General features: G+C 31.3%; 3 protein-coding genes across 6 annotated transcripts; all 3 read left to right on the top strand.

The window, feature by feature from the left end:
• Window positions 1–863: 863 nt before the first annotated feature.
• On the top strand, window positions 864–7,174 carry LOC107935387 (starch synthase 3, chloroplastic/amyloplastic). The gene is made up of 16 exons (XM_016867981.2): window positions 864–1,333; window positions 1,523–1,589; window positions 1,678–3,003; window positions 3,444–3,658; window positions 3,850–4,120; window positions 4,206–4,381; window positions 4,608–4,715; window positions 4,796–4,905; window positions 5,020–5,125; window positions 5,226–5,399; window positions 5,504–5,632; window positions 5,724–5,906; window positions 6,112–6,243; window positions 6,344–6,455; window positions 6,716–6,839; window positions 6,929–7,174. Exons 1-16 carry the CDS (start codon window positions 1,238–1,240, stop codon window positions 7,059–7,061), a joined length of 3,462 nt encoding a protein of 1,153 aa, XP_016723470.1. The 5' UTR covers window positions 864–1,237; the 3' UTR covers window positions 7,062–7,174.
• Window positions 7,175–9,725: 2,551 nt separating this feature from the next.
• Window positions 9,726–10,904, top strand: LOC107935370 (uncharacterized). The gene is made up of 2 exons (XM_016867958.2): window positions 9,726–9,843; window positions 10,089–10,904. The coding sequence occupies exon 2, from the start codon at window positions 10,091–10,093 to the stop codon at window positions 10,487–10,489; it is 399 nt and encodes a 132-aa protein (XP_016723447.1). The 5' UTR covers window positions 9,726–9,843; window positions 10,089–10,090; the 3' UTR covers window positions 10,490–10,904.
• A 3,220-nt stretch (window positions 10,905–14,124) lies between these two features.
• LOC107935348 (probable beta-1,3-galactosyltransferase 2) lies at window positions 14,125–18,259 on the top strand. Of its 4 annotated transcripts, none has more exons than XM_016867925.2 (11): window positions 14,125–14,445; window positions 15,191–15,278; window positions 15,728–15,789; window positions 15,888–16,099; window positions 16,591–16,654; window positions 16,727–16,799; window positions 16,888–17,008; window positions 17,095–17,182; window positions 17,278–17,403; window positions 17,519–17,628; window positions 17,737–18,259. In XM_016867925.2, the coding sequence occupies exons 1-11, from the start codon at window positions 14,336–14,338 to the stop codon at window positions 17,937–17,939; spliced, it is 1,257 nt and encodes a 418-aa protein (XP_016723414.1). In that variant the 5' UTR covers window positions 14,125–14,335; the 3' UTR covers window positions 17,940–18,259. The 4 variants fall into 4 exon arrangements, with proteins under 4 accessions (XP_016723414.1, XP_016723415.1, XP_016723416.1 ...); XM_016867926.2 differs by having other exon boundaries at window positions 14,131–14,445; window positions 15,731–15,789; XM_016867927.2 differs by having other exon boundaries at window positions 14,354–14,445; window positions 15,893–16,099.
• The last annotated feature ends 4,057 nt before the right edge of the window (window positions 18,260–22,316 follow it).

Genomic DNA, 22,316 nt, shown 5'->3' with positions numbered 1-22,316 from the left:
TTGTTATAATTTAAGAATCTTTCTCTGTAGTGTTAAAAGGTTTTGGTCATATACAATAAATTTGACCAATTATTTTGTATGTGGGAAGATTATTGGTTGTAATATTTTATGGTGTTGATTCTACTTTAAGCTTTTTAGGGTTTTTTAATAGTGGTTTTCTAATTTTATCAATTTCAAGTCATTTTTGAGTTAATTGATTCATCTCTTTATTCGAATTGTTATATCAAAAAGTTCTCGGTCTGTTAATCTGATCGCATTCCAGTAACACTGGTTACATAATCAAATCTTGATAGAATTCAAGTTCAGAAACTAAAATGGATCTAGTTGTCAAGTTCAATAACCAAAGTGAACAAAAAAAATATAAGCATCAAAGTAGACTTAGTTGCCAAGTTTTCGGCAGACTTGATCATGAGTTGGGCCACTTGCTTAAATAAAGGAACTAAATGGAGTATTTTAAAGAATTTAGTCCCTCTATTTTTAAAATTAAAAAAAATATAAGTCTAATTGTTACCGTGTTTATTTAGGTTGGTTAAAGTGTTTCTTTTATTACATGCTTATTATGTGAAGTTTTTTTTTAAATTTAAAAATATCAAATTAATTAATTTTAAAGTGATATAATAATTAGACCTAAAATTTAAAATTCCAGAATACAGGATTAAATTTTTAAAAGAAAAACTATAAGGAGAACTCTAAATTTACTAAAAATAAAGCCACATAGTTTTTAGAAAAATATTCCTAGTAATTGATGTTGTACATAGTGATAGTGATAAAGATAAAGAGAGTAGAAAGTGACAATGATGGTGGGCCTCACAAGTTGCAAGCATTTCATCAAAAAAGATACACATACAATGACATGTTGCAAATTTGACAGTTTATAAAATTGACGAGTTGATTCGATTCTACGGTTCTCCTTAATTCATCTCACACTTAACACCTACTAGCAGCCGCTAAAGTCTTAATTTTTTTTCTTCATAGATATTGATTCTGAAAACAGCCAAACAGGCCAAACTTTACAGTGATATATACCCATTTCAATTCTAAAAATACCCATTTCAATCCATGTATCATAGACCAATAATTATTAGACAAATGAAAGTTTTTGATAGGTTTAAAATTGTAGTCATTTTTAATGATTGAGCTTTGAGATTATATCACTCTTTTTTTTTTTGTATGATGATGCAGGAGTGAAAATTGTTGTGTATCAGTTGAATAAAGAAAATTTGGACACTGTTCTCTCATGGAGGCGAGTTTACAATTACAGAGATTTTCCAGTTATGGTTGCTTCAAAATCGAACCATTATTGGATTCCTTTCCTTCTGTTAAAACTACACAGGTAATTTTTATTTTTTTGGTTTTTTTCTTTGTTAATAAATTGATGTCCATTGTTCCTGTTTGTTTGATTTTTTAGTAAAAAATTCTTGTTTCTGGCAGTGTTCTTCCTGTCTGTACTTTGTAGGTTCACTCTATATATAATTTCAAGTATAATTGATCTGCTCGCTCTAATTTTGATAAATGATTTCAGTTTACCCCATGGCGTAGCAAGTGCTCTGTCATTTGTCTTTCACATAGAGTTACTGCTAGTGCTGCTGGTTAGTTATTGCTAATTGAATATGCTTTGATTTCAATTTTAATTCTTTTGATAACTAATCTTTGATTACAAAAATGGGCTGTTTGTAGATTTTTCCAAGAGGAGACAAAGAAGGTTGTCTAAAGGTTCAACTCCAAAGGGTTTCACTTCGAAAACACGAATGAGTACTCAGAAGAGAAAACAACAAAAGAATAATGAACAGAAAGAGGATTCTAGCATTCCCAAGTTGAGTGAGTTTGTAGAGCCAAATAATAGGGAAATTGAATTGAAAGTAGATGAAGTTGAAAATAAAGAAGGAAAAGAGGATTTATCATCAATTGGAAAAGAGTTAGATATTCGCTTAAGCAACCATAATGTTGTAAATGGAAATGGAAATGGAATGATTCTTGGATATGTTGTCGGGTTGGAGAAGAAAGAGATAAGTTCGGAAAATGGCACTGCGAGTATTGGGTTGGAGAAGAAAGAAATAGGCTCGGAAAATGGCACTGTGAGTACATTAAGAGATGTTGTCTCTAAAGGAAAGCATATAGATGATACAAAAACTGGTGAAATTGTTACTGTCGAGGTTGAAAGTGTTGAGGTTGATGAAAAAACTGTTCAAGATAAGTCTCTACAGCTGAAGTTGGAGATGGAAACTAATTTGCGTAAGCAGGAAATTGAGGGGCTTGCAGATGAAAATTTCTTAAGAGGAGACAAGTTTTTTGTTTATCCTCAAATTATAAAGCCCGATGGAGAGATAGAAGTGTTCTTTAATAGGAGTTTGTCCAACTTGAAAAATGAACCAGATGTTCTAATTATGGGATCTTTCAATGACTGGCGATGGAGATCATTTACTGTAAGGTTGAATAAGACACATCTCAAAGGGGATTGGTGGTCTTGTTTGATTCGTGTACCGAAGGAAGCTTACAAAATGGATTTTGTGTTCTTTAATGGGCAGAATGTTTATGAAAATAACGATAAAAATGATTTCTGCATAACTGTGGAGGGTGGAATAGATGTGTTTGCATTTGAAGATATCTTGGTTGAGGAGAAGCGAATGGAATTAGAGAAAATTGCGAAAGAGCAAGCTGAAAAGGAAAGACAAGAAGAAGAGCAAAGAAGAATAGGAGTAGAGAAGGCAGCAAGTGAAGCAGAAAGAGCACAAGCAAGAATTGAGATTGAAAGGAGGCGAGGAATATTGCAACAATTGATGAAAAAGGCTGCACAATCATTTGATAATATTTGGTTCATCGAGCCTAAGGAATTCAAAGGAGCAGAAAAGGTTAGGTTGTATTATAATAAAAGTTCAAGCCATCTTACTCATGCCAATGAGCTTTGGATTCATGGTGGTCATAATAATTGGAACGATGGATTAACAATTGCTGAAAAGCTTGTCAAATCAGAGAAAGAGGGTGGTGATTGGTGGTATGCAGAAGGTATGTTTGATCATACATTTTCCGGTTGAATTTCTTGTGTAAAGCTGATATGGACTAAATTTTATAGATATTTTTTAAATTGTTACGAAATGTTACTTTTTATACAATATTTGTATGCATAAGCTTGGTGAATGAAGTGATTGTTATGGCAATAGACATGTTTGCTTGATTACATAGGAACTTATGTTACTTTCCAAATGAAATTTGTTTTATATGCAAAATATTGTGGTGAATGAAATGATTGTTATGGAAATAAACATGCTTGTTTGATTACATATGAGCTTATGTTTGTATTCAGTTACGAATCACATAATGCTTACGACTTCTATCTTGGTGCTCTCAAGTTGGATAGAGAAAGATGATATTGAGTTAATACTTTGTAATTAGAGGGACATTTCTGTGGTATGTTACCATACAATTGGGATGAATTTTTTCTACAGTTGTTATACCTGATGGAGCCCTTGTGTTGGATTGGGTCTTTGCCAATGGACCACCTAAGGCTGCCACTCTCTATGATAACAATAATCGTCAAGACTTCCATGCTATTGTCCAGAAAAGCATTCCTGAAGAGCAGTTCTGGGTTGAGGAGGAACACCGAATATTTGAGAAGCTTCAAAAGGACAGGAACCTAAGAGAGGAGGCCATTCATGCAAAGGTCTGTTTCTGTTAAAGATGTAATTTTCATGATGTGCACACTTGGGCATTTTGCAGAAAGGTTGGGGTAGTCACATTTAAGAACATTGTAATGAAAGATCTGGTCGTAGTTTTCTGATATTATTGCTATGATAAAATTGTGGTTGCTTGGTTGTTTACTGATTTATTTTTCTTATTCTTTGCTTGTCATAGGCTGAAAAAACAACACAAATGAAAGGTGAAATGAAGGAAAGAACTTTGAAGAGGTTTCTGCTTTCCCAAAAGAATGTAGTTTATACCGAGCCACTTGATATTCACGCAGGAAGCATGGTGACTATTTTTTATAATCCTGCTAACACTGTCCTCAATGGAAAACCAGAAGTATGGTTTAGATGTTCATTTAATCGTTGGACTCACAGTATAGGTCCATTGCCACCTCAAAGAATGTTGCCTGTAGATAATGGCTTTCATGTAAAAGCTACTGGTAAATTGAGTCAACCTTCTCGTGATTTTAAGTTATATGTACCTCTTTGGATGCAAAGACCGACTTACTTTATGTGTCTTTACAGTCAAGGTTCCATTGGATGCATATATGATGGACTTTGTATTCTCTGAGAGGGAAGATGGTGGAATTTTTGACAACAATGGTGGTACGGATTACCATATACCTGTTGTTGGAGGAATCGTGAAAGAGCCACCAATGCACGTTGTGCATATTGCTGTTGAGATGGCCCCTATTGCAAAGGTACCTTTTCGATATCAAGGGAGTTTCATTTTTAAAAGTTTCCACTGCACTTACCTATATCAAGAATTTTCGAGTTTATAGTTGCTTATTATGAGTCTGCTCAAATTCTTTTTGTAATGGAAAGTATTTCGTAACTGAGATAGTTCGGTGGAGTGAAGGCTTCACCTCACAAAGATTTTTCGATTTGCATAGTTTTCTCAGTTGCTTCCATTTTATAACTTTGCAGGTTGGAGGCCTTGGAGATATCGTTACTAGTCTCTCCCGTGCTGTTCAAGATCTGAACCACAATGTGAATATCGTTTTTCCGAAATATGACTGCTTGAAATTTGAACATGTAAGCTTCATTGCTATCCCTTTAGTCTTATTTTTCAGCTTCATTGCTTTCACTGGGGATATTTCTATTTTATAATGTAGGTGACAGACTTTCATTACCAAAGATGTTATTCTTGGGGTGGCACTGAAATTGAAGTTTGGTTCGGTAAAGTGGAGGGGCTTTCAGTTTACTTTCTCGATCCACAAAATGGGTGGGTAGTTTTTATACTCCCGAGTCTCGATGCACTTTGTAGAAAGAAAATGTTTAACTTTGTTAAACATATTATATAATCATAAAACTTCCTTTCGTGTACCGTTGCTTGTAGATTCTTCTCGACAGGGTGTGTTTATGGTTGCGGAAATGATGCACAGCGGTTTGGTTTCTTTTGCCATGCTGCTCTCGAATTTCTACATCAAAGCGGATTTCACCCTGTGAGTTTATGATTCAACCTATAGATCTTGCTCTAAACATTCACAACAGCGGTATATCAAGCCTGTAACAGGCCTTACAATTAATTTTAACCCCTGGCAGGATATCATCCATTGCCACGATTGGTCTAGTGCCCCGGTTGCATGGTTATTGAAGGACCATTATATGCATTATGATGGTCTTAGCAAATCTCGGGTTGTCTTCACCATACACAACCTTGAATTTGGAGCACACTTCATTGCAAAAGCTATGGTATATGCAGACAAAGCAACAACTGTATGTACCTAACATTTTGCTGTAGTTATGATCAATTACACTTGATTTTTATTATATTTTTGTTATTTTGTGGCGTCTGAGTTAGTTCTTATTCATATATGCAGGTATCACACACATATTCGAAGGAAGTTGCTGGAAATCCTGCAATAGCTCCTCATCTTCACAAGTTCCATGGAATATTAAACGGAATTGATTTAGATATTTGGGATCCTTTTAACGATACGTTCATTCCTGTAAGTAGATAAGGAGACTTTCTTCTTTTTTATGCAGGAAATTTCGTTTTTTCCGTTTTTGTTCTTGATTTTTTATGCTTTTTCATTTTAGGTATCTTACAATTCGGAAAATGTCATCGAAGGTAAACAAGCCGCTAAGAAAGCCTTACAACAAAGGCTTGGTTTGAAAAACTCTGATCTTCCTTTGGTTGGAATTATTTCTCGTTTAACTCATCAGAAAGGAATCCATCTCATCAAGCATGCAATTTCACGCACCTTGGAACTCAATGGACAGGTTCTTCTTCACCCCTTTCGTGATCCCCTATATGAAGCTCATATAGAATCACACACTACGAGTTCAATATTAGTCCAGACTTCTTATCAGTGAAATTAGTATGTTTCGAATGATTTCATAAACAAATTGTCAGCATCTCCTTGATTATGTTTTTCTACTTAATATCTTTATAAGCAAATGATGGAAATTTTTTATTTTGTGGCAGGTTGTATTGCTTGGCTCGGCTCCAGATCCTCGTATCCAAAATGATTTTGTGAATTTAGCCAATCAACTACATTCATCTCATGCAGATCGTGCTCGTCTTTGTTTGAATTATGATGAGCCTCTTTCTCACTTGGTGCGCATTCTCAGATTTTATGTTTATGTATTTTCATTCCCTCAATGAGCATACTTGTATTTTGCCTTTTCACTTTTCTTTTTTTTTTTAATTTTTACAGATATATGCTGGTTCTGATTTCATTCTAGTCCCATCAATTTTCGAGCCTTGTGGATTGACACAACTTACAGCAATGCGATACGGTTCCATACCAGTTGTTCGTAAAACAGGAGGTGCATACTCATCTTTGAACAATGTCCTTCTGTCTGTAATTATCGCGTTGTGTTAAACACGCAATTCCTGGAAGTATACAGGCATTATGGACGACTTTTCGGTTTCTCTTTTCGTTTTTTTTCTCAATTTGCATATGATTTTCATTGATTTGTTACTTTCTTAGATTGGCATACTGTTTTATATGATTTTATTGAGCTCCTGTTCTTAGAATCTTTCAGAAAGTGTACTAACACCGTGTTTCGGTTACTTCTTCCGCAAGGACTATATGACACTGTGTTTGATGTTGATAACGATAAAGCTAGAGCAGAAGCACAAGGTCTTGAATCCAACGGATTTAATTTCGATGGAGCCGATGGTAGTGGAGTTGATTATGCCCTCAATAGGTGAGTCCATTTCTCAGCATTGAAGTTAGTAAAACCGGTTTGTTCGGTCTCTAATCACTTAGTTGACTTCATTTTTATCGATATTCTAGGGCGATCACGGCTTGGTACGGTGCTCGGGATTGGTTCAACTCATTGTGCAAGACAGTGATGGAGCAAGACTGGTCTTGGAACCGGCCTGCACTCGAGTATATCGAGCTTTACCATGCGACTAAGAAATACTAGAACTTGTACAACACTGTATGATACCTTTTAAGGGTTCATCCCTCTTAAAACAATCTTAGCTCCATTATACTTTGCAAAAATTATGGATTTAATCCTTATACTTTACTTCAACATTTTTAATCTGGTACTTTTAATTTTTAAATTTCCAATCAAATCCCTAAACCTTTAAAATAAAAACTAAGTTGTATCATTTTGAGACCAATCCCTTCTTTTCAACTGTTCATTATTGGTGTTTATGAAATGCTAAAATTGTTTAAAAAAATGGTTGTATTAGTTAAGAGTGAAGTAGTGATTATATTAATAATAGATAAAGTATAATCATAAATTGTAAAAGTCACGAAGATTATTGTATTAAGAGTTAGATTAAATTTTGTTTAATTTACCAAAAAATAAGTAAATTAATATTTTAAATTAGTTTGAACTCTGTGTGTTGGCCTAATGGCTAGGGTATTTATCGCCCTAGGTGTAGTTTAGGTTCAAGTTACGCGAGTCGTGTTACTATTAGGACTTTGCCATTCTCTTGTAATTCACCAAAAAAAAAGATAAATTAATTCTTATTAAAATTTCATCAATTTTTATTATTAAAAACTGGTTAAATTACACTAACATGAGATACATTGTGATACTATGTGTAATTATATGATAATTTCATCAATCACGTTAATTTTTAATAAAAATTTTATTTATTTTTTAATTTATCGTATACGAATTAATTTAAGTTGTCAATTTTTTTTATCGATGATGAACCATTCATCCATTACCACGTATATCAATGCAACCAAATGCTGTTTTACTCCTTAAAAAGCACCTTCTCCTAGAAAGGAAAAAAAGTTTATTTCCATTCATGCACTGCACTGAGCCCTTTCTGCTAACGCCGAATGAACTGAGTTTTGCTACTGTGAATTTGAGGATAAGGTTACAGAAAATCAGTGAATTTGGTCAGTCCAACCCTTCCTTTCCACCTTCTACCATATCACAGGCCAGTCTTTTCCCACTGATTGCATAAAATATAGTCATTAGTGAGCTGGGTTTGAAAATATTTTAGGTGGAAATTAAATTATAAAATTTTTAAAGATTAAAATATAATTTTATTACATATTAATTTATATTTCTATATTTTTAAAAATTTAAATATAATATTTTTGTATTAAAAAAATAAAAGAGTAATTTTATCATAAATAAAATTTTAATTATAATAAATTTTTAATAGGTTAAAATATAATTTTTATTCTCGCGTTAAGCCCCTACTTGTCCCTTCACATTTGCCCTTGACTTTGGTAAAAGTATGGATTGGATTGTATTTTATCTTTCTATTAAAAAAATAAGTAAATTAATATTTATATATTAGATCAAGAAGCAAATTGATCTTTTTGTTAAAAATTAATTTTTATATACCGGAATGAGATACATGTGGCACGTAGTTGTTTGACTATTCTATTAGTCAAACTAGTTTTTAACGGTAGAAATTGATAAAATTTTGAACAGACAAAAATCAATTTACTTTTTAATATGATGTACATAAACTAATTTATTCTTTTTTAATAAAAAGGACAGCATGACCTAACTATTAGTACAAAAGCTTTTATAGTACTTTTACTATGATACTCTTTATATAAAATCTTCAATGCTTCACTGTGTACGTATAAAGCAATGAAAATATTGAGACCCCGTATGATGAAAATCTTTCTCATACAGTGTCTTTTAAATTAAACCAATGTCTGATCAAGTCATCAATTCGTCGATCCGATTGGTTAATTTAAATTAAAAATTTTAAAAGAAATTTGATTCAACCATTGATTCAATTGATTTTTTAATCAATTCAATTGACCCATACTAATTTTAAATCTAATCAATTTAAAACTATCCTTTAAATTAATATTCTACCGATTCTCAATCTAACTAGTTCAATCCGATTGAATATACTCTATGATAAGAGATAATGCCTCAACACCCTACCCTACTCTCTTTACTGTGAGTGCCAACCAACTTACTTTTACAGACACCATTTTAGAGGTAAATTTATGGACTAGTGTCAACTAAGTAGTTTATTGGTTTACTTCATCATAATATTATTTGGTAGATAGATATATAGTCATTTAGATCATATGTATAACTCCATTAAAGGCATAAAAATTGGGGCAAAAAGGAAATTATTTCATTTTTACGTCTGTTGCTGTTCTTGTCTTTTTCCTCCTCTGTTATTGCAGGGTACTATTTTGAGGGGCTTGAAATCTGTGATTTACTTTGGTAGTATTCAGATGCAGGTGAAAAAGGATTTTTTTGTTGAATTTTATTATTAATTTCTTACTCCTTCTTAATTTTAAAATTTCAATCATCACTCGATAAATTCAACTAGTCAAGTTTTACTATTTTCAAAATTTGATACTGTAAATATATTATCATAATTGTAATATCATATCAACTTATTAATTTTATATATTTCTTACTAAAAACTCGATTAATGAATTAACGACTATCTTTTGCATTAATATTGAAATTGAATGTTAACTAAATCTATAATTGTACACATAATACAAGACTAGTAATTGATTTTAACCAAACGGATTTAACTGTTACTATTTGGGTCATGACTAAAATCTCAAAATTTAGAAAGTATAAAACTAAATCCATAATTTTTGCAAATCACAGGGACTAATAGCAATTTCTTTTCACAGCTTCTCTTTCCTTTCTTCTGGTTGGTTTTTGAGGTTAAACCATTTTGTGTTATCTTTGAAAAGAAAAAGCTCTGGCTTTTTTTGGAAGGTATTGAAACAAAGGCAAGGTAGATTCCTGATATTATTCTCTTACATCTTTTTTTCCTTTTTTATTCCCAAGAAAATAAACTCAAATTTTCCTACACATGAACTACAAAAATATATAAAAGAAAATAGTAAGAAAATGGACATTTTTTTTTAAATTTGTATTTATATGGAAAGGAACCATTATTTTTTTTGCTCAAGTCTCCCTCTTTTTTCTATAAAGTTTTGACTTTACACTCAAAGATTGAATCTTTTTTTCTTGCTAAAGCCATGGCAGATTTTGATGAAGAACAAGTATTGTGGTCATGTGAGAAGGAAAATGAAGATTCAAGCCCTACACAAAGGATGGTCAAACGAGTTAGCAACTCAACCAAGGTAGTGAGTCAACAACAATCATCAGCACCAGTGAGTATCCCTGATTGGTCTAAGATATATGGCAAGCACCATGCAAACAAAGATGATGATAATTATGGTATGGATGATGGTATGGTTTATGATGGTGATGATGATGATGAGATGGTGCCACCACATGAATGGTTAGCTAAGAAGCTAGCAAGGTCTCAAATTTCTTCTTTTTCAGTATGTGAAGGTGTGGGAAGGAAACTTAAAGGTAGAGATCTCAGCAAAGTGAGGAATGCAGTGTTGACAAAAACAGGCTTCCTTGAGTAAAATTAATGTCATTTACACACATAGTGAAATCATCAATAGTTTCATTTGCATTATACAAACATTTCATATAATATGCTATAATCACCATCATCATCATCGTCGTCGTCATTCATCATCATCTTTGTTGTTCTTTTGGGTCCCATAATGGGACTCTTCTTTTGCTTTTTATCAACTTTTTTACCCATATTACTATCATGTTGTAGGCCATGTAGTGAACTTGGAAGAACTATAAAATTAGTCTCTTTTTTTTTTTTTCCTTTAAGCTAAGAGGAAGAAGCTTGGTGTTAGATTTTGCTTTTATCGTTAAAGTTGCGGATTTAATTTTTGTACTTTTTGAATTGGTCAATTTTAGGCTTAACCCAAGCAGTAATTTTTAATTTTGTTTCGTTAAATTCAATTAACGGTTCAGTATTATGTTTACAGCTGTATATTTGTTTCATATTCTCTAATTAAATCATGATATACTTTTTCAAATTTTAATTTTAACATAAATGACAGTTATTAATCTATTAACTAGATTTTTAGTGATTAATATATGAAAATAATAGGTTGACATGGTAGCATTACATATATAATAATATGTTTGGTGTAGCAAATTTTGTAAATAATTGAGCTTAACTTAATTAATTTAACAGTTATTGTTTGATGGGGACTGAATATTTAAAAAATATACAAACTAAAAATGATCAAATTAAAATATAAAGATTATTTATAATGTTCATAAAGTATAGGGACTAATAGCATAATTTAACTCGTAAATTTAGATGTTTCCTATGATTTATCAATTTAGTACATGGTAATTGTTCTATTACTTTCACCACTGTTGCTTTTCCTCTTTTTTGTCTTTATATATTTAATTTTTGTACTTCCATATTTAACTTTTTCATTAGTAAAGTATCCAACTAATTATCTTGTCCAAATTTAACATGTTTTTCTATATAAGCCCCTCCACATTAGGTGTTTGAAGCATGTAAACTAGTTAATAGTGGTAAATTGGTTCAAATTATTTCAAGTTTGACGATATTAAATTGATACAATGTATAAATGTCGAGGGTTAAAGTCACTATTATGCTAATTTTAAAAGTTACTAAGTTAAATCACCATTTTATAATTTTTTATAATTGGATAACAAAAAAAATTTAATAATTGGATGACTACTAATATAATTTACTATCACCGTAAGTTTGTGCCAAAAGATCTTTATGTTTTTCTCTTATGGCAAAGTGCCTTTTTGTTGTTAATTTCATCACATAATTTTCTTTAAATTAATTTCTGTACATTAGATCGCAGAGTAAACTAGCTATTTCATTAAAAATTTTATTTATTTTTATTGTTAAAAATTAATCTTTATACATTAACGTGAGGTATACATGAAACGTCACGACTATTTCGCTAGCTATACCAATTTTTAATAATAAAAAAAATAAAAATTTTAACAAAAATTATAAATTTATTTTTTGATTTAATGTATAAGAATTAATTTATCTTTGAATAAAATAGATGAGATGTAGTCTAAATTTTAAAATAAGGGTTTGATGTTATTTTCACCGTTCATTGTTGGATCACTTGGAGAAGTGCCCATATTTCATGGTTGTCTGCCACTACCACCATAACTACTCCCACCTTTTATTTACTTTCAGATTAATCCATTGATGAAAAAAGTTGAAGATAATTACTAGCTTCCATTCTTTATGTTGATTTGACTGCATTGTACGTTTATATTATTAAACCCAAGAAAATGATTAAATTAGTTTAATATGCTGAAAAATAAAATAGATCAATTTTTAAATTTTTTTTAAGGAAATAAGTCATTTTTAAAAGGAGAGTGACGTGCTTTCTTATAGTTGACTAGATATGCTTTTCTTTTAAATATAATCAATTTCGTTGATCAAATAGCTAAATGCTAGTTGAAATTAAAAAAAAGTAAAAAAAAATGCAGCTTAAAGGAAAAGCACGTCTAGCTGAAAACGTTTTCCTGTCAAGTGTGTAGCGTTCAGTTGGATGCACTTTCATACTCTCTCTTCAAAAACGACATATTTTTTTAAAATTTTTTAAAAGATCGAATTATTTTATTAACTAACTTTTTTTTACATATTTAATTAATTTGGCCAAAAAAAATATTAATGGGAAAGATGCAATATATACCCAATAGAGAACTAAGTCCAAATTCTGGTCTTGGGCCAAAAACCAAAATATTTTGGTTTCCTTTGTCAAAATAGATATGAATGTCACAAAGGAAAATAAACGTGTGAAAGTAATATGAAGATGAGATTGAATATTGTTTTTTTCCTTATTAAATAAATAAATAATTAGTCCGTTGGATTATAAAGAGTAAATTGATTATTTTTGTTAAATTTTTCATGAATAAAATATTATAAGTCTATGCAATTTTAATAAATTTGGAATATAGTCTCTATACATAACAAAATAATTTTGAAATTTAAAAAAAAAAAACTCACTTGATAGCTATGTAACTAAAAAGATGACGTTATAATGAACATGAACTTAACAAAATAGTTGTAATATTGTTTAACAGTTGAACCTAAAATTTTGAAATCTAAAAAGTAGAAAATTAAATTCCTAAAAATAAAAAAAAAGTACATGAACTAAATTCCAAATTTTCAAAGAGTACAAAGACTTATGTCATATTTTAACTAAATTTCATCTATTTCTACTATTAAAAACCGGTGGAGCTGACAAAATAACCAGATAATTACACGTGGCTTGTCACGTGTATCTCATGTTGGCATACAATACAAGAACTAATTTTTAATAGTCAAAATAGATATAATTTTTAATAAAATAATCAGTTTACTCTTTAATCTAACATATAAGAAATAATTTATCTACTTTTTTAAATAAAAGAAATAAAATATAATTAGACTCTTAATACAACCACCTCATTGATATTTTAAAAAAATTTGTTATGTGTAGGGGTGAACGTTCGATCGAATCGAGTTGAATTGAATTGAATGAAAAAAATTTCGAGTTGGCAACTCTCATTTTATTATCTTAACTTGATTTGATTTTTTTTCGAATCGAGTTGAGTGAAATGAAATTCTAGTTGAGTCAAATCGAATAGAGTGAAATTAAAATTTTAAAGATGCCAAATTAAATCTTGTTATAATATAACTAACAACATGTTGACCATATAAAACTCTTTCCAAGCAAAATAACAAAAGAAAAATAAATTACTTTATTATGATAAACTTAAATAATTTATTTATTTATTTAGGTCCCAAAATTATTATTTTAGATTTTTTTTAAAAATATTTTTTAGAATTTTCTAGATTTTTTGAATTTTTATAAATATTTTAATTTTTTTGTAATTTTTTTTATAGAAAGAGATCAAATTACTAATTTTTAAATTATAAAATTTAATTTAGCTCGAACTCAAAATTTAATTTATCTACTTAAGTTTATTCGAAAAATAAATAATTCAATTCAATTAACTTAAAATTCGAAAAACAATAATTTTTTACGGTAGAATTAAGAGTTACTCCATTGGAGTGAGGTTACTAAAGTGGAGATTAGTAACAACATTAAAAAAATACATTTATAAATGAAGTACGTTTTGTTTGTAGTGGACGGTTTTGTTGTAATTTAAAAAGATTAAGAGGGCAGCTATTTGGTCTATTTTCACCTGTTGTTTTCTCTTCATCTTTGTCTCTTTGAGGTGGGAGAGAGAGAGAAACAGCAACAGAAGTTGTAATAATAAAAAAACCAAACCTTTAAACTATTAATGTCCTGTCATTTCTAAATCTATTTCTGGGTTTTCTTTTTTACTTCCAAATTTCTCATCTTTTTCTATAAATCTCACATTTTTGAGACTTGGTTTGACCAAAGATGTATGTGAAGAATAGAGGAGAGTATGCTTCAAAGCATGTTTTACCAAAGAAATTAGCTATTTTGCTTTGTTTTGCTAGCTTCTTTGCAGGAATGTTCTTCACCAACAGGTAATGTTTTGGCCTTAATCCTCAATTAGCAGTATTTAATTTACTCTTTTTTTTTGTTAATTTAGTATTAGTGAGTATTAGAATAATGGTAGATCTCAACATGGGGTATTTCAAATTTCAGTTCATTCAGTCTTTAGTCCTTGTACTGTAATTTTTTAGCTGAAGCTTTTCTTTTAAATTGCAAGCAGAGCTTTGAATGGTGCTTTGAGAAAGTCCTAATTCTTCTAAAAGATTAGTATTTTACACCATATGGTATTGTTGGGTTAAAACTTTGTTATTAGTCCTTGTACTATAGGAAAGTTATGGATTTAGTCCATGTACTTCAATTTAGTCATTTTTAGTCCTGTATTTATTAAGATATCTGTTAAATTCATTAAGTTCTATGATTTTCAAATTTTGGTGCGGCAAAAATATTATTGTCATTTGTGTCAAGACTAAAATTTTGAGATTCGAAAAGTATAAGGACCTAGAATGATCCAATTGGAGAATATGGACTAAGTCTATAACTCTATAGTACAGTGCTAGAATTGAACTTATCCAAACAGATTTAACTACTTTGTTTAGAGGGACTAAAATTGATCAAATTAAAAGTGCAAGAACTAAATCCACAACTTTGCAAAGTACAGGGACTAATAGCAGAATTTAACCTGTTTTGTTGTCCCGTGCTTCTTTTGTAAATGTTTAGCGTCTTCCATGGCTTACTCTATATGCAAATCATTTTAATTATGAGATATACTAAAATCAGGATGTGGATGGTGCCTGATGCCAAAAGCATTGTAAAGAAGACATCTAGAACTGGGGATGAGCAACATGTGGACTGTGATATGAAAATTGTGAGTACTATTTGTTCCATCTCTACTTCTATTTGATTGAGCTTTGAAGATCCTTCTTGTTGTCATTCTTTTGAGTATAGTGGCAAATTTTACGATAAAAGTATCATGGAGGCTTTTGTACTAGTACTCAAATTGCATATTACCCCTTCTACTAAAAAATTGGGCAAATTAACCCCCATGCATTAGATAAAAAAGCAAACTGATCATTCTATTAAAAATTACAACCATTTCTATTGTTAAAAGCTGCAGCATAGCATGGCAGTTTTAACAGTACAAATTTTTAACAAAAAGAACCAATTTAACATACAGGGACTAGTTTGCCCATTTTTTGAGTTGAGGGGGAAAAATGTAATCTAACTTCTAGTACAGGGGCCTCTATGATACTTTTACCCAAATTTTACTGCTAACTTTCGTTTTGTAATATATTGGATCTTTTTTCTTAAACTTAGAAGGTTCTAAAGAATGAAGACAATAGCTCTAGAGGCATTTCAGGGTCTCAACATTCTATTGAGTAAGCCAAGCTGGTGTTCTTTTTAATCCGGTTTCAAGCTATTATTGTAATCTAATGTGGCCTCAACCGCGTACCGTGTTGGTGTACATGGAATATAGGACAGTGGATAAGGCAATTTCAGATTTGGAGATTAAATTAATGGCTGCTAGGGCAGAACGTGAGACAGTTATGAAAGATACCATAATATCCGAGGACTTGAAGAATGTTGAATTGACTTCGAGAAGAAAATATCTCATGGTTATAGGAATTAATACGGCTTTTAGTAGTCGTAAGCGGAGAGATTCCGTTCGTGCAACTTGGATGCCTCAAGGTGCTTTAATTGTTTCATAGAAGTCTTTATTTTAATGGATCTTAAATTGGTAAAAGTCCGATGAAGCCTTTGTACTAAAAGTTGGATTGCATTTTGCCCTTTCTACTTAAAAAATAGGCAAATTAGCTCTTGTACATTAGATCAAAGAGTAAAATGGTCCTCTTGTTAAAAATCTCATCTATTTTTATTATTAAAAATATTGGTCATTGTACCTTAGAAAAAGGTACAGGTGGATGCTACGTGTAACTGTTTGGTTATTTTATTAGCCATGCCGTTTTTTAACAATAGAAATGGATAAAATTTTTAACAAAAAGGACTTGTTTGCTTTTTAATTTAATGTACAATGACTAATTTGCTCATTTTTTAGTAAAGGGAGCAAAATGCAATCTCATTCTTAATTCTTTGGCCTCCATGGTACTTTTATCCTCTTAAATTCTATTTTTTTCTATGATTTTCCTCGTGTAAGATAAATGTTACAATATATGTCTCAGGTGAGAAGCTAAAACAATTGGAGGAAGAGAAAGGCATCATCATACGATTCGTTATAGGTCACAGGTAATTTTCACTTTCTGATTCTTCTGGCGACTTTTCATAAAAACTAAAATATCTGGATGGTCTTTTCATCAGTTCTACGTCAGGTGGCATTCTCGATAAAGCCATCGAAGCTGAGGAAAGGATGCATGGTGACTTTTTGAGATTGGTAAATACTTGTTATTAGTCGTTACAAGTGTGAAATGGTACATAGGAGAATATGTAACAAGCTTTTACTTCTGTTTGTTCTTAAACAGCAACACGTCGAGGGCTATTTGGAGTTGTCAGCCAAGACGAAAACATATTTTTCCACAGCAGTTTCCTTGTGGGATGCGGAATTTTTTGTCAAAGTCGATGATGATGTTCATGTAAATCTAGGTAAAACAAGCTGCCTCTCGTAATTCCTTTTTGAATATGCCTTGTCTTACTCCTTATCGACTTTATATGCTCTAAATACGATGCAGCAACACTCGGTATGACTTTAACTGAACATAGAAAGAAACCTCGAGTTTATATCGGTTGCATGAAGTCTGGCCCCGTTCTTGCTCGAAAGTAAGCAGAAATTACTCTGCTTTCTTCTAAATTAGCTTATGTTACGATATTGGTAATATTCAGTTTTTCTTATACATACGTTCTTTATTTAATAGGGGAGTGAAATACCATGAACCCGAGTACTGGAAATTCGGTGTGGTTGGAAACAAATATTTCCGACATGCTACAGGACAATTGTATGCTATATCAAAGGATTTGGCCACTTACATTTTGATAAATCAGTCAGTTCCTACTTCTATTTTCTCTCGTTTTCAATGTTATGTTCGATCAGTTGATACTTCGAGCTCTAGAACATCGAGTTTGTACATGTTCAAATCTTGTTTACTTTTATCTCAGGGATGTACTGCATAAATATGCTAATGAAGATGTTTCATTGGGATCTTGGTTTATCGGTTTAGACGTGGAGCATGTCGATGATAGGAGACTCTGCTGTGGCACTCCACCAGGTAACTCGTATATATATGCCCCGTTTCTATGGAAGGACGGCGTACGGGAGGTTTCCTTTTCGGGGATAAGCATGGCCTCAACTGAACATTTTTTTTTTGTTTTTGCAGATTGTGAATGGAAAGCACAAGCCGGTAATATCTGTGTTGCTTCGTTTGACTGGAAGTGCAGTGGGATTTGTAGATCAGTGGAGAGGATCATGGAAGTTCACGAACAATGTGGCGAAGACAAAAATGCTTTATGGACCACGAATTTTGTGCAGACAACTAGAAGTTCTAACTCGGGAAAGATACACATGAGGGAGCAGGCATAGAGATGGTTTATTTTCTGTCTCCCCTTCCTACACACTTGCATATATATATAAATAGTGGCCTCTTTTGCTACTGGGGTACCCCTCTACTTTAGGGGATATACTAACCCCAATAGCAGTAAGATGCATCAACCTTCATTCTTTGAATGGTGGAGGACTGTATTACAAAGTTCGCTACCATGGTGATGAGATCCACAAACTAGAATGGTAATCTTTGTGGGCAGTATTTTGCTGCTTCTTACTCAATAAAGATCAATAATGTACACATTTTTATATATGCGATGCTTCTATCGCTTGATAATATCGATGATGACTTTGGTTGAGGTGTCTTATGCTCTTAACATTGCTTGGTTAAACCTCTTCGGGATATCCCAGTTGACTGAGAAAACCTTGCCGAATAAGTGGGTCCTGCCAAGAGTAGACAATCTCCCAGATTATGTGTAAGGTTGGACCGATCATTGATTCGGGTAAAAAATTGATTGAATTGATTTTTTCATATTTAAATATTTAAATTATTTTGGGGTCTAAACTTGATAACTATTGTTATGTTGGGGTTTGAGTTTTTTTCTTGAAGTTAGGCCCTGAACTTGGCAATTGTTTTGACATTAGAATTTGAACTTTTTTTTTTGTCTAAGTTAGTCCTTTATATTTTCTTAAAAATTCTAAAGTTTAAACCCTAATATGAGAATAATTGTAAGTTTAGCCCCCAATATGGGAATAATTGTTAAGTTCAATAGCTAACTTGTACCAAAAACAAAAGTTCAAGGCCAAACGTGGAAGTTGCCTAGATTAGGCTTAATGTGAGAATAGTTGTTAAATTTAAGGCCTAATTTGGATTAAAAAAAAAAGTTCAGGACGCAATGTGGAAATAGTTGTCAAATTCAAGTCTCAAATAGTGATTTAACTTGAGTGGTAAAAGTATCATAAAGGTTCCTAAAGAGTTAGATTGTATTTTACCCTTTCTACTCAGGAAATGGGAAATTAGTCCATGTAATCGAAGAGTAATTTGGTCTTACCGTTAAAAATTGAACCCTGTATGTCACATATCATTATCTTGTTATTCCATTAACTATATCAATTTTTAACAGTATAAATTGATGAACTTTTAAAAGAAATGACCAATTTACTCTTTAATCTATTGTATAGGAATTAATTTATCCATTTTGATAAAATAAGTAAAATGTAATCTAACTCTTACAACAATAAAATCTATTTTCCCCTAAGTTTATACTGGCACCCATAGATCCTATATGAGTTAAAAGAGTAGTAGATGACTTGATAACCTGCCCACTTATAAAAAAATTTTAAAGATAAAACATGATTCTAAATGGATTGCAACAAAATATAATTAAAAATATCAACAAGTGGTTGGATACATTAGTAAGGCACATTAAAAATATATACAATGGGAGGATCCAAGTTTGAACCTTGAAGATGATATGATTGGGAGAAACAGTTATAAACCTCGAATATGAACCGTAAAACAGACATAAAATATATATCATTAAAAATAGGCATTATTTTACATGCTTCTAATGCTGTAATAGCACTGAGTCACTATGATTCACTCCGCTACAAGCGTCCTTTTGGGGGCCATTTCAGTTACTGAAATTGAATGTTGGATTCATATACTATACAGCAATCAAAGCCAAATAGTACATGGCTTGACTTTCCCTTAATTTTGCCATGGAATGTGATCTTGTGGGCGAGCCATGTTTGTTCTCATATTTTATGCTGAAAGTATATTCACGCGGCATGCCTTTTTTACCTTTACAATAAATTTATACCATTTTCGGCTTCTACTTGACAACAATTTCTATATAATGTATAAATGTTTCTGATACAAGTTAATCCCTAAATTTAGTAATTGTTTTTATATTGGGGATTGAATTAGATAATTTTTTTTATATTGGGGTTTGAACTTTTTTTTGGTTCAAACTAGCCTTCAAATTTGGTAATTATTATCGCATTGGGGTCTAAATTTTGGGGGTTTGATGGAAATATCAAAGATCAACTTGGATAAAAAAAAAGTTCAAGACTTAATGTGGAAACAATTGTGAAGTTTAGGGATTAACTTAGACAAAAAAAGTTCAGATGTAACACCCCTTACCCGTATTCAACACCGGAATAGGGTACGAGGCAGTACTAGAACACATACACTTGTAAACGTATTTAACCGAGTTATAAAACTTCATCTAATTTAAAACTTTCAAATTATTAACATGCTTTTAAAATCCTTCATAATATATCCTCAAAATATTATATTCATAATAAATAGGACCTACAAGACCCGATACATATTCATGCAGTTTACAAGTCTTAATAATTCAATGCTTCATTTCCATTTCATTCAATTCACAAATTTCTCATGTTCACAATTCAAATCATTAAGTTCAATTTTAATATGTATTTACCATTTAACTCAATGTTTATCGATTGTACCATTCATTTACACATTTATGAAATTCTCAATTTTGCAATGAAAATATCAATTTAGCTTAAATAACAACACCAATTCAACTCATCATCCTAATATAAATTAACTACCACTTATCCATTTACTATAATTCTTTTGGGCCCATTTGTCACTTACCATCCTTAATCAAAGTAGGGAACAGTTACGGAAAATTAGTACTTCACTTTCACTTTGCCAAAGTATAACTATGGTCTTGCGTATGATCACTTAGCACTTTCTGAAGCCATAGCCCTGCCATGGTCTTACACGGATCACATTTATCACTTGTCACTTGTCACTAATTAGATAAGTGCAGCTAAAGCTACCACTTATCACTTGTCACCGATCAGATAAGTGTAGCTAAGCTACCACTTATCACTTGTCACTGATCAGATAAGTGCAGCTAAAGCTACAACTTATCACTTGTCACTTATCACTAATGAGATAAGTGTAGCTAAAGCTATCACTTATCACTGATCAGATAAGTGTAGCTAAACTACCACTTATCACTTGTCATTGATCAGAAATATTCAAATCCGACGTTCCGCTCAATTTGATCATTTATTCGGTTTTCGCATTGTTATTTTATTCTCAATTCATCAACAAATATATCTCATCATACAATATATAATTCATGAAATTAACATGTAATCATTAAATTTCAACCATATAAACTTAATATTTTATTACCTTTCTACACTCGTTTCCTATGCATATCACACAAGATATAAACATATCATTCGACCATAGTCGCAAGCTAGTGTATTTAAACATAACTCTTTTTGGAACTAACCACATGATAAACCATTTCACTAGAGATTACATAATTTAAACCTTACCACCCTTTTTTTATGATCACAAGCATATTTTCAATTAGGCACTTACCATTTTAATGCATAACTTATAAATTTAACGTGGCATAATTCAACCACTACTTGGCCAAAGCCTAAGCATGTACACCAAATATGTTGGTCAAATACACATATAGCATAAGCATTATAAGCATGGATGAGCACAATATTTATTCATGTATCACGCTTATTAACATGTGTTAATTCATAAACCATTCATGACATTACTTCATGTCAAATCATATACCAAATATACCATACATACATACTATGAAACTTTATTTTCACACATGAGCTTAAACCATGAGCAATAATGCACAAATATAAGCATCATTTCTATTTCATCGTTTATCAATTATAATCAAGCATATGACCAATTATACACAAATCATTCATATATTTTCCCAATTTTCCTCCTCCTCCTCTCCATTCTACATCCTTAATGTGTATAACACATTTAAACAACATTTTCCATACTATCACTATTTTCCTGTATGTAAATTCAAGTTTTCTATCTGAGTCAAAGTCACTAATTTATTTATATCTCGAGCTACAGAGCTCCAAATTAAGATTCGTTAATTTTCCTTGAAACTAGATTCAAAATAATCTTACCATAAAATTTTTAGAATTTTTGGTTTAGCCAAATAGTACAGTTTATTCTTTAAAGTTTCCCCTGTTTCACTGCTCGACAGTTCTAACCTCTCTTCACTAAAAATTGATTATCTCATTGTACAGATTTTTATATTGTTTCTATTTGTTTCTCTTGAAAATTAGATTCACTTAGGATTTTAAACATATAAACTTTATCCCATAAATTTTTTTATACAAGTTTTTACAATTTTCCAAAGTCAGAACAGGGGATTCTGAACTCATTCTGACTCTGTCTAACTTAACTTCAAATATTTCAAAATATATAACTCTTTTGCTTGCTCTATTTCTTTTATGTGAAAATAGACTCATTCAGATTCAGTTTCATATATTATTCAGTCTCTAATTCAATTTCCACCATTTTTTGTGATTTTTCAAAGTCACACAGTTGTAGCTGTCTAAACTGTTTTGTTGCTAAATATACTC

Source organism: Gossypium hirsutum, chromosome D10 (assembly GCF_007990345.1).
Source record: "Gossypium hirsutum isolate 1008001.06 chromosome D10, Gossypium_hirsutum_v2.1, whole genome shotgun sequence".
Taxonomy (NCBI): domain Eukaryota; kingdom Viridiplantae; phylum Streptophyta; class Magnoliopsida; order Malvales; family Malvaceae; genus Gossypium; species Gossypium hirsutum.
This window is presented reverse-complemented; position numbering and strand designations above follow the sequence as displayed.

Excerpts from the sequence above, each read along its gene's own strand:
- LOC107935348 (XM_016867925.2), top strand. The coding sequence starts at position 14,336 with ATGTATGTGAAGAATAGAGGAGAGTATGCTTCAAAGCATGTTTTACCA. Across the intron at positions 17,183-17,277 it reads GGCCCCGTTCTTGCTCGAAA|GGGAGTGAAATACCATGAAC; the intron begins GTAAGCAGAAAT and ends TTTATTTAATAG. Across the intron at positions 17,629-17,736 it reads CTGCTGTGGCACTCCACCAG|ATTGTGAATGGAAAGCACAA; the intron begins GTAACTCGTATA and ends TTGTTTTTGCAG.
- LOC107935370 (XM_016867958.2), top strand. The coding sequence starts at position 10,091 with ATGGCAGATTTTGATGAAGAACAAGTATTGTGGTCATGTGAGAAGGAA.
- LOC107935387 (XM_016867981.2), top strand. The coding sequence starts at position 1,238 with ATGGAGGCGAGTTTACAATTACAGAGATTTTCCAGTTATGGTTGCTTC. Across the intron at positions 1,334-1,522 it reads CTTCTGTTAAAACTACACAG|TTTACCCCATGGCGTAGCAA; the intron begins GTAATTTTTATT and ends AAATGATTTCAG. Across the intron at positions 5,633-5,723 it reads TTAACGATACGTTCATTCCT|GTATCTTACAATTCGGAAAA; the intron begins GTAAGTAGATAA and ends TTTTCATTTTAG.